This window comes from Leuresthes tenuis, unplaced genomic scaffold, assembly GCF_036924035.1.
Source record: "Leuresthes tenuis unplaced genomic scaffold, fLeuTen1.0.hap1 SCAF_15, whole genome shotgun sequence".
NCBI lineage: Eukaryota > Metazoa > Chordata > Actinopteri > Atheriniformes > Atherinopsidae > Leuresthes > Leuresthes tenuis.
Window position 1 is genome coordinate 32715978 of NW_027325369.1, and position 27264 is coordinate 32743241.

At 43.9% G+C, this 27264-nt stretch overlaps 2 protein-coding genes across 4 annotated transcripts in view; both read left to right on the plus strand.

The window, feature by feature from the left end:
- Positions 1–141: 141 nt before the first annotated feature.
- slirp (SRA stem-loop interacting RNA binding protein) lies at positions 142–5880 on the plus strand. The gene is made up of 4 exons (XM_072365870.1): positions 142–254; positions 1875–1933; positions 2388–2495; positions 5496–5880. Exons 1-4 carry the CDS (start codon positions 188–190, stop codon positions 5562–5564), a joined length of 303 nt encoding a protein of 100 aa, XP_072221971.1. The 5' UTR covers positions 142–187; the 3' UTR covers positions 5565–5880.
- A 1645-nt stretch (positions 5881–7525) lies between these two features.
- The window catches only part of adck1 (aarF domain containing kinase 1), a 60188-nt gene continuing 40449 nt past the window's right edge, over positions 7526–27264 (plus strand). Inside the window, exons 1-4 of one of the 3 annotated variants that reach the window (XM_072365731.1) lie at positions 7526–7559; positions 8656–8794; positions 9139–9222; positions 26314–26517. In XM_072365731.1, coding sequence (XP_072221832.1) covers positions 8663–8794; positions 9139–9222; positions 26314–26517 — 420 coding nt within the window. In that variant the 5' untranslated portion in view covers positions 7526–7559; positions 8656–8662. The other 2 variants (XM_072365730.1, XM_072365729.1) reach the window with 2 other exon arrangements.

Consider the following 27264-nt stretch of genomic DNA (forward strand, 5'->3'; position numbering starts at 1 on the left):
CCTGTTTACATTAGCTTCGCAAGTTTACAAAACACAAACGGCTGGAATTGAAAAACATCTAAAAAAGCACCTAAAACGAGGCTTGATTATTATTAATAATAATAATATATACCACCGTATACCAGTCTTACATATGCACGTCACGTGATCTACGTCATAGGTCAGAGGGGCGCGTGAAGGACGAAACATGGCGGCGTCGTCTAAGAAAGTGCTGGAGTTGTTCGTGTCTAAAATCCCGTGGACTGTCGCCAGCAGTGAGTCCGTTTTCAGCCTTTAATGAGTCTTTCGGTGTAGTTTTACTGTTGGAGCGGGATTCTGCAGCAAATGGCTCAACGGTTCCTCTTTTCAGGCGTCACGTAACGTGAAGTGAGGAGACACATGGCTGCATTTCTGCTTTTAATGTGCCTTCATGGAGTTTCTGCTCAGCTGGCTCATGATAGGGCTCATTTAGACAGCTTTAGCTTCTCAGTTCAGCTGCAGAGATTAATGTGAATTCAGTAATGATCAGACGGATGGAAAAGTCTGCATGTTCATAAGTAAAAAAAATGTTTAAATGTCATAATCTTTGTGTGGAAAAGTCCTGATCAGCCCTCAGTTATTAATATATTTCCATGGAAACAGGAACCAGCTGCAGAGATTCACTGAAACATGTTCAAACACGAACATAAACCCAGAATCTGAGTTTTTTTCTCAGTTCTCAGCAGCTTTAAAGTGAATCTCTGGTCTGAGCTCCTTTATTCTCCAACACAGCCTGAACCCTCTGAGACAAGCTTTCTGTCATTTCTTTAAGGAGTCTTCAGGAATAGTTCTCCAGGCCTCTTGAAGGACATCCCAAAGCTCTTCTTTGGATGTGGGCTGCCTTTTGTTCCGTTCTCTGTCAGATGATCCCACACTGCTTCAATAATGTTGAGGTCCGGGCTCTGGGGAGGATTCATCCCTCCATAAGACCTGTTGCCACTGATTTTCAGTCCACTTCTTGGCACAGCTCAGCCTTTTCTCCCTGTTTCCCTTCCTTAAGAACGGCTTCTTGACAGCCACCCTTCCATGGAGACCATTTCTGATGAGGCTTGGGCCAACAGTAGATGGATCAGCTGAAGGTCCAGATGCATCTCTCAGGTCCTGTCAGGTCACAGCTGGATTTTTTCCTCTTTCTTAAGGACATCACTTTCAGATCCTGTTCATCTGCTGGAGATAGTTTTTTAGGCCTGACACTTCTTCTTTTGTCCTCCACTTGTCCAGTTTCCTCAAATGTTTTAAGGACACTCTGCACACCATGCTGAGATATGCCAAGTTTTCAGCTAATAGCTCTTTGGGAATCACCTTGTTGCTGCAGAAATCCTATTTTCTGTCTGTCAAACTGTGTTTTCTTTGCTGTTTTTCATAGATGCAGCTAAAGAAATGGGAACAAATGATGTGTCTTTGTGACAGGCTGCTGGTAACAAAGAGCCTAAAGATCCAGTTTAAAATGGCTTCTTTGCTAAGTTGTCTGTTCTGTGTCGACACAACACTGGTTCATCCCTTGAGTTAGGAGCCTTTTTTCTGCCTGAATGCTTCATAGGTCAGAGTTAAGTGGCTGAACAAAGAAAAAACACATTCCTCTGAAAATGCTCAGGTACAAGGACTGAAAATGAGGGTAAAAAGCAGAAAATGTCCAAAGAAAAACTGTGAAAGAGCTTCAGAAAGCTGCAGAACTGTTGATCAGGACACTTTAAAGGTTAAAGGTCAGAATGAGGCTGATCAGGAGACTTTTTTGTCCTGATACTTACAGAAACATTCAAACCGTCTCCTGTTTATCATCAGTTTGTGGTAATCATCATGTGGAACTCTCAGTAGTTCCTGTTCAGTCATAAACTCAGTTTGTGTTTGTTTTTCAGAGGAGATGAGGGAGTACTTCACACAGTTCGGCCCAGTGAAGAAGTGTCTTGTGCCGTTTGTAAGTTTGCAGTTTTTCCAGAGTTCTGCAGTTCTTCTTCTAACGTTTGGAAAGCATAAAAGCAGCAGAACACAGTGATTAATCCAGTAACTGAATCTGTACAGTTTTCTTCAACATTTCAGACAGAATTCATCAAATATTTTTGTATTTTGAGTAAAGCTTTTTATGATTTCTGGTGTAAAACCTAAAATTCTCCCACACGGCGTCTGCTGTTGACTTTTCTTCTTAGAACAACTTTGCCAGTTTCTTCTGACATTATTTTCCTGAGTCATCTGACAGCAGAGCGCCCCCTGCTGGATCTGAAGGGACACTACTTCTGATGCTTGTTTGTGGAGCTTCTGGTGTGAAGCTCTTCCAGACTGTAACTCTGACTTTGAGCGAGTGACTCGTGTTCAGAGGTGCTGACTGTGGTGAACTGACGGTTTTAACTCTTTGCTGAATCTGTGTGAAACAGGACAAGGAGACGGGCTTCAACAGAGGCTTCTGCTGGGTCGGGTTCTCAACAGAAGAAGGACTGAACAATGCTCTCCAGAAGGACCCGCATGTTCTGGAGGGAGCGAAGGTAAAACTGTCACTTATGGTGTAGATCAGGGGTCGGGAACCTATGGCTCGCGAGCCAGGTGTGGCTCTTTTGATGATTGCATCTGGCTCGCAGATAAAACAAAATATTCTCACTTGTTTTAATCCATCCATCGATTTTTCATGTCCTGCTCAGGGCTGCAGGAGCAATTGTCCATTATTTTAATTGGATGATACTGGACTACGTTGGCAGCGTAAAACAGGTAAACGGCCCCTTTTGAATCAGTCTGCTCGGTCATTAGCTCAAAGCTAACCCTTCCACGAAGAAGATGGCGAAAAGAAAAAAAGAGTATCGTACATTTCAGGCCGAATGGACTGAAGAATTCGCCTTTGTGGAGAGAGCAAATTCTGCGGTGTGTCTAATTTGCAAAGACAAAATTACATCGATGAAACGGTCGAATGTAAAGCGGCACTTCGACACGCGCCATGCTACCTTTGCATCAAAATACCCGGCAGGAGACAGCAGAAAGAAAGCGTGCCAAGAGCTACTAAAATATATTATATGGCTCTCATTGAAATAAATTTCCAAATTTTTTGCTTTCATGGCTCTCTTAGTCAAAAAGGTTCCCGACCCCTGCATGTTCTGGAGGGAGCGAAGGTAAAACTGTCACTTATGGTGTAGAAGAAGCCTGAACCTCTCCCTTAAAGTGGAGCTGCTGCTCTTCATATTTACTTTTACCGGTGAGTGCAGCGTACAAAACGCTGTGAACGCAGAGCGCCGCCGGACGTTGTTTGAGAGGAGCTGATTATTTTGAAACTGAAGAACAGAGTCTGTTGTTTGGAAGTTCTTCGGCTTTAAAAACTCTGACGTTAATCAAACAACAGTTGTATCCACAGGAGGCAACACAAGAGATTAACTTCACCCCCTCAGCCACAGTCCTGCGATATGAAGAATGCATGAAACTACGATCTGCGTCCCCCACGGCTGCAGGTGGCGTTAACCCTAACCACTGCGGGAGAAAAGACCAGTCGGCTGTCATCCTCACCTATGGTCACGAGTTGTGGGTAGTGACCGAAAGAACAAGATCGTGAATACAAGCAGCCGAAATGGGTTTCCTCCGCAGGGTGTCTGGGCCTCCCTTAGAGATAGGGTGAGAAGCTCAGTGATCCGGGAGGGGCTCGGAGTAGAACCGCTGCTCCTCCGCATTGAGAAGAGTCAGATGAGGTGGCATCTGGTTAGGATGCCTCCTGGGCGCCTCCCTGGGGAGGTGTTCAGGGCCCGTCCCACTGGGAGGAGACCCCGGGGAAGACCCAGGACACAGAGGAGAGACTATGTCTCTCGGCTGGCCTGGTAACGCCTCGGGGTCCCCCCGGAAGAGCTGGAGGAAGTGGCCGGGGACAGAGAGGTCTGGGTTTCTCTGCTCAAGCTGCTGCCCCCGCGACCCGACCCCCGGATAAGCGGCAGATGATGGATGATGGATGGCTGTCACTCAAAGACGGCGAGAAAATAAAAACGGTGGAACAACATTAAAACGCCATCACACAGCCAAAGACGTGCTTACTGGGGATTTCCACCAGGGGCAGCGGTATTCATAACCCGGAACGTACGTGAGATCCGGCGATAAACTGTGTTTAAAGGAAGCAACAAACCGCTGAATTTGCTTCTCCGACGTGGAAGAAGCTGTTGATCTGACCATCGATCCTCTACTTTTCTGCTTCGATCATAAGTTTGCTCGTCAGTTTCTATATTTGTGTAATTGTAGTTTTATTTTGAAAGGGGGCGGAAGTTTATTTTGTTGATTCTGGGTTGGATTTCCTGTGCTGGTGCAATCTGTTGAGCTTGATGCGGTTCAGCAACGGTCAAAAATAAAAGTGCAACGTAAAGAAAGCTGCTGCTGAAACGTTACGTGGCGCCCGGTGGGGGCGCTCTTATTGACCAGAGTGGCAGCGATCAGCAACGGCGACCACGGCACAGCCGTTACGTTCCCGCTGGAAATCCTGGGTTAGAACTGTTGAGAAAGACGGCTTCAGGGAGATTATTAAAATACTGGGTCCCATTAGATTAGAAAATGAGATTTTAAAATAAATACTGTGATATAGATTTTGGTCATACCGCCCAGAACTAGTTTGTAGCCTGGTGGCAGCAACCATATTTGAAACATCAGTCAAACATAAACGCACCTAATTAATTCTGTAAGATTATTTTAACCTCTTGGAAGAGCAGTGGCAGTTTCACTGTGTATCTTTTTCCGTCTTTAATCCAGTTCAGTAAAACCACGTTTTCTCCATGTTCTCTCGGGCTGAAGCGATACACTAATCATACGATACGATACAAGGCATTCAGCCAACGATTCAATGCGATTTTATACGATTCGATACGATTTAATACACCATTTTAAAAAAAAAAAAAAAAAAAAAAATTTAAAGGGACAGTGTGATTTGACATGAATCATCACTGATTGGACTGATGGTCCGACCTTTGACCCGGAAGGAAAACACCGGCAGACAAAAGGAAACAAACAAACATGTCACAAACATGTCTTCAGCGTACGCAGACTCATGTTTATGTTGGGAATATTACATCATCAACCTGCTCGTTTTACTTGCTAAATACCATAAAAATACCATAAACACAAATCCAAATTCTCTGATCACAAACTAGCTTCTTTTTGAGAAGGAGCTCAAACAATAAATTACAACAATCCTATGTTCTATAAACAGAAAAGCCATAAAAACCACTGAGATGCACTTAATAGAACATTTTTATTAACTAATTTATCACTGTTTTGTGTGATGTGACCCCCCCCCCCCGGCATTGTTTTGTATTATGTTAAAGTTCTGTGTTTTCAATGATTGTAACGTCTGACTTTTCAATAAAGTTTGCTTAAAATTTTTTTTTAAAAATCGATACTTTATGGGGAAACAAAATATAGATAAAATCGCTCAGCCCTCGTGTTCTCCATGCGTTCTTCATGCATTATTCATGCCTTCTTCATGCCTTTTCATGTGTTCTTCATGCCTTCTTCATGTTCTCTGCTTTCAGCTCCAGGTTCAGAGGAACAGACGTCCATTTGCAGGACAGAGGCCCAACAAAAACGGCGACTCTGACTGAAGCTGGCTGGTTCTGCTGTGTGGAAGAGACGGACGGGACGTGGCTTACTCTCAGCGCTCTGTTTGTGTTCGGCTGCTTTATGCCTGAAATGCTTGCTTATACCAGCGGACCACGTTTGTTGTGTACATATCTGCTCTCAAGTGTTTCAGTGAATTTGGGATTGAGCCTCACGGTCATTGTTTTAGTATTTTGTCCAGAAATGAAATCTTTATTTATTAACAGTTTCACACTCATCAATACTGCAAGTAAATTCCAGCTTGTAAGTTTGTGAAAAGTTCCATGAAAAGATTTCAGCCAATAAAGATGTTTAATATGGTTTGTGGCTTGTTTTTACAAATGAATCACCATTTATATCTGTTTGTGGTCCTCCAACACAGAAGAAGAGTCATTTTTACCACCATAAAAGCCACGGAGGCTGTGTCTGAATGTTTAGTGATTATTAATGTTCACGATATAGTGCACTGAATGTATCCCACAATTCACTGCGAAATGCAGTGAGCATCCGATGGTCAATAACCGGAGCAAGATATCCCATCATGCAACGCTTTGCCTCCGCAGCCGGTTGGGAGTAAATTTTTTTTTTTTTCTGCGAGACAAATGTATGAGTTGTGGAGCAGTACAACAGTCACAAAGCCAGTTTATTCCATTGTTTATTTTATTACACGTTTCAGAACAAGGCAATTTAAATGGCTTCCCACTTTCAATGAAAAAAAAAGTGCAAAACGAACAACATATAATTAAACATTCCTGCGGGTTAAACTGTAACCTGCTGCTACTAAAGAGCCAAGAGAAGAAAATATGCTTAAATAGTAAACAAAATAACAATTACAGGAGAGTAACCAAAAGCCTCTAATTTAACAAAAATGCAGTAGTAAACGGACAGTATTGTGTGAGACGACATTAATGTGGGACGTTTTAATTGTGCGACAGCGATGGACTAATTACCGGCGCCAAGAGTCCGAGAGATTTTTCTGTTGAGCTCATTTTAAAGTGCACTTAATTTATTTCCCTATGTAGGGAGTAGGGAATGAGTGAGTGATTTCGGACACAACCGTAGAGGAAGAGTTCAGAAGTTGAAGAAGAAGAAAATCAGTGGTTTTAGATGCAGTTTTTATGAGAAGTTTGAGGATCATACTTATTAACGTGAAAACTGTCAACGGTGCTTGAATAAACCTCATTAAAGAAGAGAAATCCTCATGAAAAGCTTGAAAACAAGGATAAATGTTGGTGTGTGCGGCTTTTTCAGGTCATAATCTCAACTCAATCCCACTCCTGTGGGTTGTTAGCTGGTGCTGAAAACAAGGTAATTGTCTCATGTTATAATATTTTGAAATTATCTTAACTAATGAGGTAAACTGGTATTTATTTTTACATTTGCATTGATAGGTTTAAACAAAAAAATGTGAATTAAAAAGTAAAAAATTACCTAAATACTAATGGGTGTCTTCAACAATAAATCAGTTTGCTTGTTCTACAACGATAAGGTCATTAAATTAGAATAAATTACTAATTTATTAATAGAATCATGTAAATACTGTGTCTACACTTACATTATGTGCTGTACTGGTGCTTGCACTCCATATTTAATTGGTATGTCACAAACTAGCTTGAATTTAACTGAATTGAATTATTCCAGCGCAGAGAGGGAAAAATCCGAGTTCTCTGCGGCCCCTGAATGCAGCATCAGTCCACTTTTTTGTCTTTTTGGCTAACAGCTGTAGCTGTGACGCGCTTCTTAAGACGTAATCACAGCCGCCAAAAATGTAGTTTAAACTTGTCATAAAGAGTAAAGTTCAAAGCACAGCTTCCTGCTACACAGCTGAACACATCCAGAACACATTTATAGAGGTACTGAATATATCCTGCCGCTTTAACGCGTCCTGAGGGCTCGACAGTGATTGTAAATTCAGCCACTTTCAGCTCAGAAAGAAATACATCTCCCAGAATTCCTTGCAGCTACGTCAAAAACTGGCGAAGAGGTCAAAAACAAAACCGGTAAGTGAACGACAGACGCGGCGCGTGCAGAGAGCGGTAAGGTGGCAGTTGTTCTGATTGATGTAAAGTCCAGTTTGTGCCAGTCAGCGGTTCGGTGGGGCTCTGACTGTTAGCTGTTGTGTGCTCGCTACAACACGCGCGTTACAAAAGATGTTGCATAACACACATGCACAAGCAGTGTTTAGGTCATATCCGCCATATACTGCACGTTACTGTAGTCCTTTATAAACGGGGCACTTCTTAAGTCTTACCTGAGGTCAGGCGCCTCGTCCTTGTTACCTGCTGACAGCCTGGTGGGGAAACGGCTGTGAAAGTGACAGTAGAGCTAATCCCAGGTGTTGTGATTTACAGGTGAACCTGTGTCTGGCTGCTTGGGGTGAGTGCCGAAGTGAAGAGTGGGATCTGTTAACTTAAATGATCTGTGATGTGTCATTTAAAAACACGCGAATGTTTGTGCACAAACAGGAAAACTTTAAATTAGTCATTTTTTTAATGCAACACTGTGATGCCCTCAGATGAAGTGGAGTTTACTCTTATAAAATGACCTTTATCAGGGTTATTTTAACTTAACTTAACGCAACTTCTAAAAAGTAATGCAGTCATGGAAAAGATGGAAAGCCTCTTTAATTGCTGTTCACTGAATAACGACAGTGAAATACGTCATGTGTTGGTATCTGAGGCTGTATTTACCTAATTTTCAGACGTGGACTGGATCAGATCATTTTCTCATGTTTCCTGATGACTTTACAATAGAAAGGGGGCGTTCTTTCTTTGTCACATTCATAGATAAGCTCGTGGAATTTTAGAAATGACAAAGCCCACGTTTTATTTTCCAGTGTTTTACTGTGATATGTTTAACTGGAAACCCGACCGGTGATATGTTTAAGGTGTGATGTTTAAGGTGTGATGTGGAGCCGCCGTCGGGTTAGGTGCAGACTCAGTTCCTCACTCTTATCCACACATTCCTGTTTCTGTATGATATCCTTTTGGATGGCATTGGTTGGATGGCCTTCACAGAGTTGTTTTCTTAGTAATCGCTCTGAACATTGAATGAAAGCCGTGTTTATGAACTCTTCTGCTTCGTCTCGTCCTGCAGTCCTCTGATGGCGGGCCGGCTCCTTAAAGTCTCCTCTCTGGCCACAGCGGCGTTCGCCTCCTCTGGGTTTTACCTCTACAACAGACAGCTGGACCTCAATGACCTGAGTGTCGTCCGCTTCGGACGAGCCGCGGCTGCTGTGAGTCGCCACACACACTTCTGACCCGTTTGGCCTTTAGATGGATCCTGAAACAGGTTTAAACGGTTTAAAATGGGGTCGATCTCTGTGGGTTTGACCTGCATTGATACAGTCACCTGAAAATGTCCACTTAGAGCTTTAAGAAAGTTATTGAATGGGTATTAAGACACACACCAGCCTCAGAAAACACTCAAACTGACATCTGCTCTGCAAAAACTCTTCAGATTAAATACAGAAACACTTCAGAGGAGCGTTTCAGGGCTTCAGTGCATCTTATGGATTCATTCATCCTTAAAGAAAAGTCCTCCTGCTGGTTCCTCACCTTCTTACATGTTTGTTTTCAGACGGCGGTCATCAGCTACGACTACCTGACAGCTTTCAAACATGTGGAATACGGCACAGAGGAGTACTGGGCACTCAAGTCCAAGGTAGATGACCACTTATCGTCAGCAGGGTGAAAGGTGCATGGTCCTGAAAAGCAGCTCTGCCATCATGTGCTGTTAGACTTAAAGGTGAAATATCGTGAGGTCTCATTATCTGAGGTCTTATTGAGATGTAAGAGACAGGCTTTGGTTAAAATACCTGTCTGACACCCCCAGAAACAGCTTAGCTGACAGACTCCAGCTCTACATATAGATACAGAAAGTTAGCTGTAGGATAGTTAGCAGTTAGCTGTAAGTTAGCAGTTAGCTGTAAGTTAGCAGTTAGCTGTAAGTCAGCAGTTAGCTGTGAGTTAGCAGTTAGCTGTAAGTCAGCAGTTAGCTGTAAGTTAGCAGTGAGTAAGCAGTTAGCTGTGAGTTAGCAGTTAGCTGTGAGTTAGCAGTTAGCTGTGAGTTAGCAGTTAGCTGTGAGTTAGCAGTTAGCTGTAAGTTAGCAGTTAGCTGTGAGTTTGCAGTTAGCTGTAAGTTAGCAGTTCGCTGTGAGTTAGCAGTTAGCTGTAAGTTAGCAGTTAGCTGTGAGTTTGCAGTTAGCTGTAAGTTAGCAGTTCGCTGTAAGTTAGCAGTTAGCTGTGAGTTTGCAGTTAGCTGTGAGTTAGCAGTTAGCTGTAAGTTAGCGGTTAGCTGTAAGTTAGCAGTTTGCTGTGAGTTTGCGGTTAGCTGTAAGTTAGCAGTGAATTAGCAGTTAGCTGTGAGTTAGCTGTAAGCTAGCAGTTAGCTGTAAGCTAGCAGTTAGCTGTAAGTTAGCAGTTATCTGTAAGTCAGCAGTTAGCTGTAAGCTAGCAGTTAGCTGTGAGTTAGCAGCTAGCTGTAAGTTAGCAGTTTGCTGTGAGTTTGCGGTTAGCTGTAAGTTAGCAGTGAATTAGCAGTTAGCTGTGAGTTAGCTGTAAGCTAGCAGTTAGCTGTAAGTTAGCAGTTAACTGTAAGTTAGCAGTTAGCTGTAAGTTAGCTGTAAGCTAGCAGTTAGCTGTAAGTTAGCAGCAGATGCTAGCAAACAATGCTTTCTCACCAACAGTAATGGACCAAGCCGGAGATGTGCACAGCGTAACTCGTAGTAATGCATGTGAACCGTTAATTACTGCGTTTAAACATTTTTGGATATATTAACCTCATTAAACATTTGTACCTGGAGACCTCCATCTTTATCAGAAACATGCCGATAATGTAACGTTAGCACAGCGAGAGCGGTACACGGCGTTCAATGTAGCAACATTTGTCATTTATGATCAAGGGAAACTTTTATTTTCAGACTTTAACGGAGTTTTGATGCTGTGTGTCGTGTGCTGGGTTGAGTTTTCTGCATTTGCTGTTCGGTCTGATCACCAGGAGGGTCGTTTTCCACCGGATTAATGAAACAGTGCAGGTGTGAAAGGGCTTTGGGAATAAAAAAAACCTAGATAAAGTAACCGTATGGACTGTGAGGTGCTGTATGAATGTGGCTTGCTGTGTGAAGCACTTTGAGCGGGCGATGGAAATGTGTCAAAGTTCAGGAGTTGTGCAGGTGTTTGTTAAAAGGTGGCAGCTCAGCCAGGCTCACTCAGGTGAGCTCTGCAGTAAAGGTCAGAGACACCTGCTCCGACCGGAGAGCTCTGCTGCTGCAGGAGAGCCGCAGTGAACCTTGAAGAGCGTTGTTCAGCACGGCTGGCCTCATGTGTGTGTGACTCACACTCTGAGGCGGGGGGTACAGCCCCTCGGGCCCTGCTGGTCAAGCCTGGCTACACATGCTGATTAGAATTAATGCACGGAGCTGATTTAATGCGGAGAGGAGGCTCGCCTCCCAATTATCATGAAGTCATAGAGGTGAGGCGTCAGAACTGCAGCACTTGTTTAGTTTTTCCCTGCGGTGCAATTCTTCTGTTGCACGCTCAGAGGACAGCAGGTGGAGATAAACGTTCACCGACAGTCACCTTTACTTATTCATGCACATTTAAAGCAGCCGAAGCTGACTGAGGGCTCTCATTCAAGGCAGTAAAGGAGTCAAAGTTGAGTAAAAGTGTGTTATGTTGCTATAAATGTAAAGACACTGAGCATAATAACAGAATAAAGATTCTAAAATAATGTCAAATCAAATGCTGAAACGATTTTTATCATCTCGTGCTAGTTAGTGTATCATGAAGGCTGGTGATACCTTTGGTATCATCAGGGCGGCTAAACGACCAAAGTGTCCTCAGATGTAACCAGGAGACACACTTTGTGTCGCGGTGTAAATCAGAGGGGACCTAAGATGGACCCTTGAGGGACTCCATATTTAATAGGAGCAGTTGATGGTGTGAAATACTGCTTTGAGATGGATTTTGATCAGGAAAATATGATTAATTCAATGTTGCAGAAACCGTTCCATGTTTAAAGTGAATGAGATGCAGCTTTGTTTTAATGAGGTTTGCATTTATTCAGCTGATGCACTGAGCAGTGAACTGCAGACTGACTCTACCAGAGCTAACAGGAGACATATTGGAACAGTTTCTGACTGAAGTTAACCGTGTTAAATGCCTTCCGCTTCCTGTCCAGCAACAAGCTGCATCCGTATCAGAGATCATTTGTGTTAATTCTTACTGAGTGTTTTTCATCTGGGAAAAGCCACACCAGTGTGTGTTCATGTCTTAGATTCTCCTCTTTGATGAGGTCACTTTACACCCTTCTGATTGTTGTCGCTTTGCTTGATAACAAAGCTCCTCTATTTCTCACAAAGCAGCATCTTTTTTCTTCTTCTACATGCCTTTTAATGGCGGTAACGCAGCTGTTCTCTCGTACAGAAGGACACGTCTCATGCCTCCCAGACAGCTTCTAAAAAAAGATCTTCAGCAGAGTAACTCTCAGGTTTAGCAAAGACCCCAGATCTCGCAGGGTCACTGATTGTTGGAGTCGACCAATGAGCTGCAGTTCTGTTCTGAATGACTCAGAAAGGCTGGTTACCTCGGCAGTGCCGCTCTCTAATGATCCGTTCTTCTTCTAATGATGTGACCAGAGCAGATCACATGATCCCACTCTCAGATTCCTCCTGAATCTGAAGCATTTTACATTTGCATTGATAGGTTTAAACATAAAATGTGAATTAAAAAGTAAAAATATTACCTAAATACTAATGGGTGTCTTCAACAATCAATCAGTTTGCTTGTTCTACAACGATAAGGTCATAAAATTAGAATGAATTACTAATTTATTAATAGAATCATGTAAATACTGTGTCTACACTTACATTATGTGCTGTACTGGTGCTTGCACTCCACATTCAATTCAATTCAATTCAATTTTATTTATATAGCGCCAGATTACAACAATTGTCATCTCAAGGCACTTAAGTAATATAATAATAATATAATAAATAATAATAATAAATATATAATATAATAATCCAATTCAACATAACATTCAACATAACATTTCATTGTTATGTCACAAACTAGCTTGAATTTAACTGAATTGAATTATTCCAGCGCAGAGAGGGAAAACTCCGAGTTCTCGGCGGCCCCTGAATGCAGCATCAGTCCACTTTTTTGTCTTTTTGGCTAACAGCTGTAGCTGTGACGCGCTTCTTAAGACGTAATCACAGCCGCCAAAAATGTAGTTTAAACTTGTCATAGGAAGTAAAAACTGTGGATGCTCTGGCTCAGAAAGGGGACTGAAGATGTCAGCGCTCCTCGTTTTCAGTCAGTGCAGTTAATGAGCTCTCATGTCTGCAGCTCGTCTTCCTGCTCGTCCTGTTTGTGTTTCACCCCGTGTTCCTCACTCAGCAGAGCAGCCAGCTGCTTTCAGCCTCTCTTGAAGAGCTTGACTCGAAAGCCACTTGAGCTGCCATTCTTTCAGCCTCATCAAAGGCTTCCCCTGGCGAACCGAGGGGCCATTCACTGCCAATTAGACTGCATCACAGAGCGAGTGGGAGCAGAGAGGAACCGCCAAAGCCTGAACATGTCTGCAGAATCGCATCTGAGGCTGTTACTTTACAGCGTTTTACGTTGGATAACAGATGAGGGACGGATCCACTCGGGTGGGCAGGATAAATCCTGTGTGCACTGAATGTTAAATACATTATTCTCAAAGCCCAGCTGGTCCAGGCGGATGGACACCCTTCCTGGTTCTGGTTCTGCCAGAGGTTTCTTCCTGGTTCTGCCAGAGGTTTCTTCCTGGTTCTGCCAGAGGTTTCTTCCTGGGTCTGGTTCTGCCAGAGGTTTCTTCCTGGTTCTGCCAGAGGTTTCTTCCTGTTAAAGGGAGTCGTTCCTTTCCACAGTCCCTCAGGCTCAGGACGGGAGATTGGACTGAAGACAAGTTTCGGTCCAATCTGTTGGTTTCCTTAGCTGGATATTAATATTGAATTGGCTCCATATGAATTAATTGGATTCTGATTACAATTAATTGAATTCCAATTGGCTTGAATTGGACTTTATTACTTAAGTGCCTTGAGATGACTGTAATTGTTGTAATCTGGCGCTTTATAAATAAAGTTGAATTGAATTGAATTAGTGTGGAGCCTCAACACTGGACATCAGACAGCAAAGCCTGGATATCTCATGAGGATTCATCCTGCCTGGTCCGCTGTGGAGCAGAGGAGGTCCAGAACCCATCCTCTGTCGGTCCTGTCCGAGCTTCAGCACTGCGTCTTCTGGGCTGTGTGGGTTTCCACCGCTATCTGGGCCTTTCCTGGTCCCTCCTGGTCCCTCCTGGTCCCTCCTGGTCCCTCCTGGTCCCAACAGCAGCCCTTTGCCTGCATCCAGGCGGGTTGCCTTTGTGAGATAAGCTCCCGGCTTAAAACCGCCCTCCAAGGCCAAAGCATGAATCATTCCAACAGTCGCTGATTAAATGAAGTCGTTTTTTAAATCTGAAGCCCATCTCAGCCACATTAAGGCACAATGCAGATGTTTAAACTGAGCTTTGGAGAGCTGAAATCCTCCAGAGTCTGAGCACAAAGCAACAGATGAAGACGAGAAGCTTCCAGTCGCAGCTGCTAAATGTTCTTTTCATCTTCTTTTCATCCACTGAAACATTAGAAATGTCATTTCTGGAGATGTTGCTGCTGATGAGGTAGTTTGTGCTCTTTCTTCTGAACATGTGGCCTTCGGTGCTGCGCTGGGGCGGCAGATTAAAGACAAAACAAGAGAAATGAAAGCCTGTAAAAAGAGACGGAGCACAAACACGAGCGGGAGCTGGCTGATGGTCCTTATCTCTGCACTGATTACGCAATCCTCTCCTTTTACCCTTTCCTCCCTCCTTCTCCTGCTCCCGGTGAGTTCAGGCCTCTATTAGACTCTCATTACAAGCCATGCCTGCTGATGATTGGAAATCAGATGTAGCTTGCTTAGTTCCCATGAATAATGCATGAGGGACGCTTGAGGCCTGCGGGCGAAGTTGGACGGGGTCTGATGCCTCAAATGTAGACATTTAAAACTTTAAATTCATTTAAAGTCTTTGTTAGAAAGAAAAGACGCGAGGGTTACCTCGGTGTGATGCATTCAGTGTCCTTTATGCTGCGTGTTATTTCCTGTGCCCTGTTACTGCAAACAGAAGCCATCTAATTGCAAAGCAGAGTTGGGTTGTTTGTTCAGAGCAGTTCCTGTAAACTGTTGGAGTTCAGATGATGGGATTTGCTTGTGGCTCTACCTCGATTTTACTCAACTTTATGTCTGAGGCATTCTTTGGACATTACAGCCGTTAAGAACCAGGTTTCAACACACAGGACGCACCCTGAAGACTAGGAGCTCCAACAGGGTGGAGCCTGTTTGGAAGCTGAAGTGTTAAAGAAGGCTTTGGGCGGTGCAGGACCATCTCGTCTGGTCAGTTAAAGAGGGAACAGTGACCTAAAGGGAGCCTGAACATGGACCTGAAGGTGAAAAACCTAAGCTGGTCGGTCATGATGTGGCTCTCCCTCAGTTCCAGAACCAGCTCTGGGCTGCTGCAGCTCTACGATCTGGTTGAAAAGAGCTAAAAGTCCAATCTAGAAACAAACCTTTCCAGGTGCTTGATGAGGAAGACGAGGACAGAGAAAGGCTGGCTTTGTTTGGCATCACAGGAGGACGCTGGGGCTTCCTGTCCTTATCAAACTGCTGCTGTTGGTTTCTACAGATGTTTCCTCTCGGATCTTCTGCTGCGTTCTGAACCTTCAGGAACAGGTTAGCTTTCTGTCCTCAGCTAGAACCAAACCTGGAGAAGCTGCTCTTCAGTTCTGATGGAGCCCATATGTCGCAGATAACTGCAGGTCTGCTTCAGCTTTAGCTTCTTCTGAATCGAACCTTCAAACCTTCCTGGTTAACTCTGCGTTTGATTGATTGATTTTATTAGACTGAACTGTAGCTCTCCCTCTAAAGCATTCTGAACCTGTGCTACACAGCTAAATGAGTCTGTTTGCCTGTCTTGGCTCTCAGATTGAAGGCAAAATGTCTGCTGTACAGCTGACTCGGGTGTTTTCTGTCTGCTGAGTGATGAGCATCGGTGTCGGTGTGGGCCAGAGGCTGTGATGGCACACAGAGATGAGAGCGCTCTACAGGTTACGGCTCTATTCTGGAGGATGCGGTGAAAGGCGGAGGAGGAGGGGGGCGCAGTGAACTGGTGGCAGCGAGGACAAACACGCTGATGCGTAATGATCCCTTTGCTTCATCAGCTGCAGGAGGCAGAGCGGCTTTAGGGAAGCAGCCATTTTGAAGGCGGCTTTTCATGGCTGAGATGAAAAGGAGAACAAAACGCTGATTCACTCGGGACATCTGCGCGGTATCATGCAAATTCTCCATCAGCACCACCCCAAGGTTAAAGATAAAGAGGCCGCGTTTCCCCCGTTACGGTGAATGTGTCGCAGCGGCAGAAGGAAATCAAAGGCTTCCCACCAGCATCACTTTCTCTGCCTCTCGGCTCCTATATTTCCATCATTTAGCTGACTCACTTACTCACAAACCTGCGCAGACCTTGCAATCACACATGCAGCGTGCTGCTTTCTATGACCCGAGCGCAGCCGTTTGTTCCTCAGACTCTGTGCTTCAGAAGGAAGCGGCTTTCAGCTTTAATGTGGAGCCTGAAGAAGGTTTTTATTATCAGATGCTTCCTGCTCCAAACTGATCCGAAGAGTCGTTTCATCTGTTTGGAAGCATTCTCAGGCCTTCTTTCAGCCTCCATCAGATCCTTCTGGTTTGGTTCCTTCTGCTCCGAGTCCAGCGTCACTCACTCAGTTTTTCAGCCTTATTACTGATGTTACTGTACTTTATTATAAGATTCACTCCGATGATCTAAACTCCTCGAACAAAACCTGGAATCTTTAAAGTCTCGACCCCGAACCTTTTGAATGGTTTGATATTGGATTGATCACCTCTTGGTGTAATTGTTTCTGTTGGTATTTTGAATTATTTGAACAGTAACACTGCTGATAGATTGACTTTATTTGACTGAGACAGTCAGTTTTATTCAGTCTTATTGTGTTTAAACAGGTTTTTTCTGTTTTTTTAAAGCTATAGAAGATAAATCAGGCCAAGTGTGACCTTGTGAGATTGCTGTTGCAGAATATTACAGCTACAGAGTGCTCATTCTGACATGAAAGCGTCACGATCTGATGCGATGGCTGATTTTACGTCTCATCAAACGGAAAAAACACTTTTAAAACGCTTTTACGAACAAAGCCTCAGGTTGTGAGGTGTTAATGGAAAATGGTGCGAGTCTGAAAATGACCTCAACTCTGCAGAGTTAAACAAATTGAGCAGAAGCAGCTTTAACAAAGCAGAAATGACATATGAGACGGTCTATTTACGGCCTCCTCCGGTGGGTTCACTCACACTTTTTATTAATTATCTGAAAACTGAAGATTTAAAGGCATTCAGTGTGATTCAGGGTGGAAACATGAGGGTGGAGCAGAGAAGACATCAGATGAGCTTCAGTAGAGGTGAAGAGCCGGAGATAAATGGAAGCAAAAACATCTTAAGAACAGTGTGAACTTGTACTTTTTCCTGCTGATACGATCACAGAGTTGAATGAGAGCTCAGTCTGTTGGTTTTCTGGTGATGTCATCCGGACTGAACCGAAGGAGAAACACTTCCACTGATCCTGGAGTCAGACAGAGATGCACTTCAGCTGTCCGCCAGCAGATGGCAGCGCTGACCGCATCCTGCGCATCAGCTGATGTTCTCACAGCAAAGGGGGGGGGGGCTCAGCTCGGATAAGTGGCCGCTGCCACTCCTGGAGTTGTGAGGAACATGCAATGTAAATACTGGGTGGGGCCAGATAACTGCTGACCTTGATGAGCTCATGGCAGCAGCTTATCAGCCAAAGAAGTCTGAGGCGGGAGAATCCTTCAGGGATGTGGAGAGGAGGGAACGTTTAACATTTGCTTCCCAGCTGCCTGCTGTGGTTCTGTCATCACTGACAGGCTGGTCTCCTGCAGCAGCAGCCCGAAAATACTCCGTTTCTCTGTGGCTGCTGCTTCCTCGGAGCAGAGGAGTCAAAGAGCAGCTGGCCGGCGCCTCGGAGAACAAGACTTCAGTGTTTTTAAAGGAGGGGCCAGTCGGCTGCAGCGTGATGCGCAGCAGAGAGAAGAACCTGGATTTCACAAGATAAAATACTCCACATTTCACATTAAAGCAGAGCCTCCAGATTTGAATTGATTTTCAGTTACACGGAAACAGCCTTTACTGCAGAAATGTGTCCAGAGGACACATCCAGTGGACATGCGTGTTGTTTCCATGGTGATCAACGAAGTCGGCGCTCTGTGGGGATGTGTGTGTGTTTGGGTTTGTTTTATGTCGTGTGTCGGAGCGAGAGCTGACCTCACAGGGAAGGAAAACTGTCGACTGGACTTTAAAAGCTGCAGAAACCTCCTGGATTCATTAGACCTGCAGCCTGCTTGTTGCTGATGTTCCAGGAACATCTGGAGCGGGTCTGTGGGTCAGTCCATATGAAGATAAACTGTTGGTCAGCTTGGTTCCATCTGCTGGTTCAGAGTCCGTAAACTGTTGTGTGCGGTGTTACGTATGGCTGAAATAAACGGAGCGCTGGTCCCTAAACTGCAGCTAAACAAGCAAAAATGCAGCTCTGTGTGCTGTTCAAGCAAAAAAAAAGAACAAAAACAGGAAATAAAAACAATATAAAGACATTTTAATGAATTATCTCCCTGATTAAAAACTATTTACAATAAACAGCAATGAAATAATGGTTAAAAACCAGAATAAAACAATATAAAAAGGTTATAGAGATATGAAAAACCCAGGAAAGACTAACAGTAACTGAGACGAGACGAGATTCATCAGAACACGAACAGAACTGGAACAAGGTGTAATAATCTGACAAAGACTGAAAATGTAGGCAGACTAAATACTGAGGGGCAGTGACTGGTGAATGAGAGCAGCTGGAGCATCCAACACAGGTGGAGCTAATGACCCGAAACTGAGGAAAACTACTGGAGGAAGAACAAAACTGAGCTGAGACGAGATGAGACCAACTGAAACGCAGAAATCTGAAAGACTGGAGAGACCCAGACGACTCCAGAACACGAACAAACTCAACTTAAAGCAAAGTGCCGACGAAGAGCAAGAACAGAGAGAAACCAAATACCAGCAAATACCAGCAGGATCCATTCTAATAACAACCAGAACACAGCAGAACACAACGGAACCCTGCAAAACCCAGCAGAACACTGCAGAACCCAGCAGAACATAACAGAACACAACAGAACACTGCAGAACCCAGCAGAACACAGCAAGACCCAGCAGAACCCAGCAGAACACAACAGAACCCAGCAAAACACAACAGAACACTGCAGAACCCAGCAGAACACAACAGAACACTGCAGAACCCAGCAGAACACAACAGAACCCTGCAAAACCCAGCAGAACACAGCAGAACCCAGCAGAACACAACAGAACCCAGCAAAACACTGCAGAACCCAGCAGAACACAACAGAACCCAGCAAAACACAACAAAACCCAGCAGAACACAACAGAACCCTGCAGAACACAACAAAACCCAGCAGAACACAACAGAACCCTGCAGAACACAACAGAACCCTGCAGAACACAACAAAACCCAGCAGAACACAACAGAACCCTGCAGAACACAACAGAACACTGCAGAACCCAGCAGAACACAACAGAACACTGCAGAACCCAGCAGAACACAACAGAACCCTGCAAAACCCAGCAGAACACAGCAGAACCCAGCAGAATACAACAGAACCCAGCAAAACACAACAGAACCCAGCAAAACACTGCAGAACACAACAGAACCCAGCAAAACACAACAAAACCCAGCAGAACACAACAGAACCCTGCAGAACACAACAAAACCCAGCAGAACACAACAGAACCCTGCAGAACACAACAGAACCCTGCAGAACACAACAAAACCCAGCAGAACACAACAGAACCCTGCAGAACACAACAGAACCCTGCAGAACACAACAAAACCCAGCAGAACACAACAGAACCCTGCAGAACACAACAGAACCCAGCAAAACCCAGTAGAACACAACAGAACACTGCAAAACCCAGCAGAAAACAGCAGAACATAACAGAACCCAGCAGAACACTGCAGAACCCAGCAGAACACAACAGAACCCTGCAAAACCCAGCAGAACATAACAGAACACTGCAAAACCCAGTAGAACCCAGACACCAAACCCAAACTGAAACACCAGTGATAGCAGAACCGCACGCTCCTCTCACTGATGTGATGAAAGCAGAGGGAGGTTCTGATGCAGAACCTGCTATTAGCTCTGCTATTTGCATCATGCTATTAGCATCTTTCCCGCTCTGCTATTAGCATCATGCTATTAGCTATTAGCATGCTATTAGCATCTGTCCCGCTCTGCTATTAGCATCCAGCTTTGTTTTAGTCCAGGCTTTCTGTTGGCCTCCTAAATGTGTGATTTCAAAGCAGACGGCGTGCTGCTATCTTTCCACAGTACTGCAGTGAATAAAACTGAGCTTTCTGGGGAGCAAATCAGAAGGTTTATAGATAATTATTCTAAAGCAAACCTCTGGGGCACTTTTTCACTTTCAGAGGTTGGTGAAATCATCACATTTGCATTTTTAAGCCTTTTTTAACAGAAGAAAGTGGACCAACATATCGGAGAAGAGGGAAGATGAGCAGGAGCGTCCTGCCTGATGATTTAAAGCACCACAGTTTGGACTTTTTAAAAGATAAATGAGCTGCTTTCTGAGCAGTTTGTTTCCTTTTAAACTGAACGATGCTGGTGGATAAATGGGCCACAGAAAGGATTCATTTCTCTACACTTAGATATTATTTTGGATGTGTTCAGTATCATTTTAAAAAGTTGATTTTTCACTCGTTGTTTTTACTGTATGAGCCAAAGCAAACCTTTAAACTACTTCAGGAATCACAAAGTTTCTGAAACTCAGCTGTGGGTGCAGGAGCCTGAAAATATCTCAGAACTTGGTGTAATGTGCAGGGAAGTTGCTCTCGTCCAGCCACAGCTTATTCCAGCTGTTGCTGAGGGAAACCAGAGGTGGACTGAGCAGCCTGCACAGGAACAACAGGCTAACAGTTTTAAACCAGGAAACCTATGAGAAGCTCCTTTATTTTACGCTCCACTTTGGTGGGATTCATGAGTAGAACCGACAGTTTGCCTGACAACTAAAAAAGAAACTCGTTGCACATGAGCTGATAAACTGTTCCTATGTGCCGTTATTTCTGCATCCACAGAAATTAAAACCGTAGGACTGTTTTTTCCTGGTGTGTCTGGGTTCTTAAACTCTTATGATTCACCAGAAGTGCCCAAACTAACTCAGTTTTCTTATTAAGCAGCCCTTCTAAAACAATCTGCAGTTAACACAGAACTACAACTATTTATACATGTGTATATATAACCCTTGTGCAGTAATACAGCAGAGGAATAGTGCAAATCTGCACAAATGATTATTTTATTTGATTCTTTTCTACGGGAGTTTGTTGCGATGACATCATTTATCCAACTTTTTTAAAAGATATCAAGATATTTCCTTCAGTTTCTGGTGTTTTCGTGCCAAACAGTTTCTGCGTTTCAGTCACTGTGAAAATCAAACGGATCAATCAATCGATCCGAGCCCGAAACACTGGGTTCGTTTCCAGCATCCCGGGAAGCACGTGCATGTGAGCGTGCATGTGAGCGTGCATGTGAGCGTGCATGTGGAGCGCGGCTGATCCTTAGTGATCCTCATCATCCTCTGGCTCAGGTCACTTCTCAGGGAGTTCAGGAACGATTACCGAAGCGTGACGCTAAAATGCAGAGCATGAAATTAGCTCCTCCGCTCCTCACGCTTCATCTTTGCCGCGCTCCGACTCTTCTTCTGGTACCGCGGCCTCGGCTCGACCTGTGTTTCCTCACCTGTGTGCACGTAAACGGCCTCCTGAAGCGGCCGGGCTGCAGGAGGATTCCTCCTGAATGATGCGATACTTGTAGACTTCAGAAGCTTAAATCTCAGCACAAACACGCCTGCCCCCCCCCTCCCCCGTGACAGGCGGCGAGATGAGCCTCAGTGAACTGAGTAACGAGCTAATCATGAGCATCCCACTAATAAATAGGTCTTGTTCATAGTCCACTAATCCCAGTCATTTAGCCCTGGTGTGGCGGCAGAAATCAATTACTGCAGCTGGTCTCCCAGTTCAGCTGCACACGACCTTTAACCCCCGCCGCACGGACCCAGCCCGGCTCTGTTCGGGGTGTTTCTGTGTCATGTTTTTAGGTTCCTGCTAATAGCAGAGCCTCATTTTAAGCCTCATCCTGCAGTTAAAGAAGATAATACATGGTTTGGACCTGGAAAAAGACTCAGATGATTGATCGTGTCTTTGCTGTGAGGATCTGTGTCGAATTGATTGAACCACTGTGTGTAATCTTCTGCGTTTACTCTGCAACACACGATCAGAGAGCACAAAGAGGGGGGGGTGCTCGGAGAAAACAATTTGCCATCTGTGCTTAATGGCATCTGAAGGCTGTCCGCCGACCGGCACCACAGGGACCTGGCCCCGAGGCCCCGAGCTTTTACATAAACAGAGACGGAACACCAAGAAACACCAAGTCCTCATTAAACTGCGCTTCAGATCTGAGCAGCGGGCCGATTAGACTGCAGCCTGGACAGCAGAAGAGCTGAAACAGATGGAGTTCATGTTAAAAAATCTGATTTTTTTTAGCCCTGAACACTTCTTTTCTGCCTTTTACACACGGCTGTGAGCGGTTCCAGTCAGCAGCTGAAGTGTGGACTGAATGAGCTGCAGCTGACATCGGTTCCAGCTTTTCTTCTTCCCTGCACACCTGAAATGCAAACAGTGATGTTGATTATTGAATCACATTTAGCTGACAGTCTGCTTCAGATTTAAGCTGATTTATTTAGCTGAGGAGACAAAATGACAGATTTAAGGTAGCTTTAGCTGACAGTCTGCTTCAGATTTAAGGTTAAGGTTTCTTCCTCTGAACAGGCTGTCATGACGTTTGGTTCCAGGCTGCAGAGCAGCGTCTCCACACTCTTTCCAGCACTATCAGATCAGGTGTTTCCATGGCAGTGACTGAAGCTTAGTGCTGCACGATGTGTGTTTCCTAAGGATGGTTCTGGATGGGTTTAGTTTTGGCTCGACTGATTGTAAAAGTCAAATCTGGAGGTTTCAACAGACTTGATTTAGCTTCCTTCCTTTATCTCCTTTCCTCGCCGCACACTCACTCCATCCCTTCACTCCCTTCCTTGCCAGCTGTGTGCAGAGGAGGATCGTGGTGAAACCCGGAGGCTGTGTGCCGCACATAAACCCGTGTGTCTCCACCACTAACGGCCCGTTTGGTTGCACTGCGCAGGCGTGGAGGTGGTGGGCGGTGGCAGGCCTCAGCCTATCCCACGCCACCATTCCCCTCAGTCTCTCAGAGAGCAGCATCACCATGGTGATGTCATCCTCAAGCTGTGATCCCGCCCCCGTCTCGCAGAGCTTGCTGATTACTGGAGGAGAGGAGATGAGGCGACGATCGATCCGACGATCGAACCGATGCAACGTTTTTCTTCCCGATCGACTCGGAATCAGCTTCCAAACACAATCCTTCAGAATAAGCCGCGGCTCTTTGGGGGCTGATGATCAGACTGAGGTGACGGGATACGATCTGCTGAAGGTTAAAAACACAGAGCTGGATAAGTTTTCTGTTGTTTGCGCCCCTGAATCCACGTTTCCTGTAAAAACAGACGAGGCCTGCTCCTCTAAAGCTCCCCGCCTGCTCTGATTGGTCAGCGGCCGGAACAGGCCCCTCCCACCATCTCGCTTCAGCTCAGATTAATAATCTGAAAATGTTAGTTATCATTTTTCATCAGTTTTTAAAGATCTAAAATATGAAATACCAGCTCCATCGATACTGATAAATGATTAAACTGATGAAACGATTAATTTGGCACCAAAGTCATTAAGAATGCCAATTAAATACATTTAAAAAAGAGTAAACAAATGATTTTATTTGATATAGTTCTGTTGGTTCATGTTATTTTAATTCCTTTAAATGAGGAGGTTTATTATCTTAAAAGGTTAACGTGGAACACTGTGGGTTTTAAATCAGCTGACCTGCAACAATAAGCAGTAAAATCCTTTAAAAAAATCTCTCCCAAACAGCATATTTCCCATCTTTTTCCAAAGGTTTGTCCTCAAACAGACTCGTCACTGCATGTCTCCACTGTGTCCTAAAGATTTGCAGCTTTCCGTTTTCACCTCAGAGCTCCCTAACCCTTTAAAGTTCCTCATGCAAACAGCAGAAAAGAGAGTTTTCTCTGTTTGAGCCGGCTGAAAATGAGCTTCGGCAGGACTGAGGCGGAGGGACTGAACTTCAGGCTCAGTGAGGCGCTAACTGGAACCTTTACAGAAGCAGAGACTTCCTTTCATTCTCATTATACTCTTGATTTTACCCACAACGTGATAAAATACTTTTCTTTCATGGAATCGTGAGAATTTTAGCCTTTAATCGTCACATCTGGATCAGCTGTGAGGAAAACAGCTGTGAAGAAAACAGCTGGAGATCTTTCAGGCCTTTGGGCCTTTTTAAGGGATTTAATGTGTAAATTAAGAATTTATTTAATCCAGAAGACTGAACACATATTATATGTTTTTATTTAATTATATTAACTTATTATCAATATATTAACTATTATAATAGTATTAATCACAAACATGCTTACTTATTTATTTGCTAATTTAATTTAGATATACGCCAATATATTGTTTTTATAATTATAGTTCAAGGCACATGGAGTAAAAACATGAAAAATGAAATATTTAGATGCAAAGTTACAGAAATCTGTCCTGATGTTGAACGTTAATTCAGATAATTTTCTTTTATATAAAAACTTAGTTTTATTCTGAAAGTGAAAGCAATTAAAACAATAGTTTTCATTTCTTTTTCTAAATAAAAAGCTGAATAAAGTTTAGTTTATTTTAATTTATGGAAGAAAACTCTAAAAAGCTAAAAATAAATACTTTTTTGTTCATTATTAATTAAAAGTTTGGCTCCTTCACATATCTGGATTTAATTTGAATTCATTTAATTTGCAGTTTTCATTCAGACCTTCTTTACATTCAAAGTGTGAGTTTGAGACTGTAATTAGTTGCTGCCTGGTCATTCTCTCGGTTCCACCAGCTCTGTGGCTGCGAGCGTTTCACGTGCACTGATGCGTGCGCTCGGACGGGAGAAGGTGGCGCTGCCGTTCTAAAAAGGTTTCTGTGCATTTCTGAGCAGAAAGACTCATCTGGAAATCTCTGGTGACTTGTTTCTGTCGCTGCTTTGTCATCATCGCCCAGATGACACTCATGTGAAACGGCCCTGTGGGAGCCTGCTGTGTGTGTGTGTGTGCGCGCACGTGTGTGTGTGTGTGTGTATGTGTGTGTGTGTGTGTGTGAGGTGGGGGTTACAGAGGTTAAGGGGAGCTAATTTCACGCCTTTTTATTTGCTCTGGTCTCAGGAGAGGAACTCTCTATAAGCATTATCACTTCCAGCTGGTTCAAATGGGACAGACGGGACACACATGCACACACACACGTGCACACATGCACACACACACAGGCACACACACACTCTTTGTGTTCGTCCTGCTCCTGTTTCATCATGATGATGCATTCGAGCACAAACTGGGGTACATAAAGAAACTATTATTTTTTCTCCCACAATGCTTTGGGGCGACGGCTGGAAACGAACCCGGTGTTTCGGACTCGGATCGATTGATTGATCCGTTTGATTTTCACTGTGACTGTAACGCAGAAACTGTTTGGCACGAAAACACCAGAAACTGATGGAAATATCTTGATATCTTTTAAAAAAGTTGGATAAATGATGTCATCGCAACAAACTATAATATAATAATATATATATATATGTGCAGTATTACAGCAGAGGAATAGTCCAAAAGGGTTATATATATATATATATATATATATATATATATGTGTGTGTGTGTGTGTGTACATGAACTCTGGGAATCAAAGCTCTCTGTTGGAAAACATGACATCATTAAAAGCTTTATATTAGAGCAGCTAAAACATCAGTGAAAATAAGTTAAAATTTAAAAATTGAGGCGTATTCTTCTACTCATTTAAAGGTGTAAATCTGGTTATTAGCTGCAGATTTCCTGAGAAAGTTACTCCAGGTTTCAGAGCGTTTGTTTGACACGTTTCATTCTGTTGGCTTCTTTCTTCTTCGTGTGTTTATAAATATATCTTGATATCTTTAAAAAAGTTGAAAGGAAACGGATTCAGTGGATAAATGATGTCATCGCAACAAACTCCTGTAGAAAAGAATCAAATCAAAGAATAATTTGTGCAGATGTGCAGTATTACAGCAGAGGAATAGTCCAAAAGGGTTATATATACACACACATATAAATATATATATATATATATATATATATGTGTGTGTGTGTGTGTGTACATGAACTCTGGGAATCAAAGCGCTCTGTTGGAAAACATGACATCATTAAAAGCTTTATATTAGAGCAGCTAAAACATCAGTGAAAATAAGTTAAAATTGAGGCGTATTCTTCTACTCATTTAAAAGTGTAAATCTAGTTATTAGCTGCAGATTTCCTGAGGAAGTTACTCCAGGTTTCAGAGCGTTTGTTTGACACGTTTCGTTCTGTTGGCTTCTTTCTTCTTCGTGTGTTTCCTCTCCTGCAGGTGCATCGGCGATCGGCCGAGCGTCTGCGGGACTTGTGTTGCGCCAACAGGGGGACTTTCATCAAAGTGGGGCAGCACCTCGGCGCTCTGGACTACCTGCTGCCTGAAGAGTACACTTCCACCCTGAAGGTGCTCCACAGCCGGGCTCCTCAGAGCAGCATGGAGGAGATCCAGCAGGTCATCAGGGAAGATCTGGGAAAGGAGGTGCGACTCTTTTCAGTTTAACTTTCTCACGTCTGATCACATGAGCTTTGAGAAATGCTCTCATTCAGTCCTTTCAGAGCTGCTGATGGAAGTTAACCACATGAGTATTCCAGGAGGATGCACTAAAGATGGAGATCAAACACACATCTGATCTGCTGAAACTAAATGAACCCTGGAAGTAGGGATGAATAGCAATGAATCTTCCTTATCAGGTGATCAGTTTTGTCTTGCTGACCTTTTAATCAGGTGTGTCCTCTTTACATACGAGCCGGTTGGATTGCTGCAAAGCAACACCTAAATAGATGTTAAAAACTTTATTCTCTCTCAAAAATAACTCGAAACACACCTTTCAGTGTAGAACTACAGGCCAGAGTCACGTTCCCATGGTGACCGCTAAAGCTTTTACTTTTTACACTTACTAATCCCCAGAGAAGTCGGTGTGTTCACTGCTCGGAGCTCCAGTGAAAATTAAGTTCAGCTCAGTGCTGAAAGCTGAAAACTTGGGTTTCGTCGGCACGACCCGTCAAAACCCAACAAAGCACAGTTACTGTAAATGTTTAAAAAGCATCAGCCACGTTGAAACAAAGTCGTGGATCCTTTACGAGTCGTTCTCTCAGGAGAGACCCCTGCTGGTCAGGATGAGGACTGCAGGTACGAGCAGCTGCAGCGCTCTGCTGACATCACAGTTTACTAATAAGGACCGCTGCGTCGGTCATAATCAGCCACGACTCGTTTCTGTCGACACAC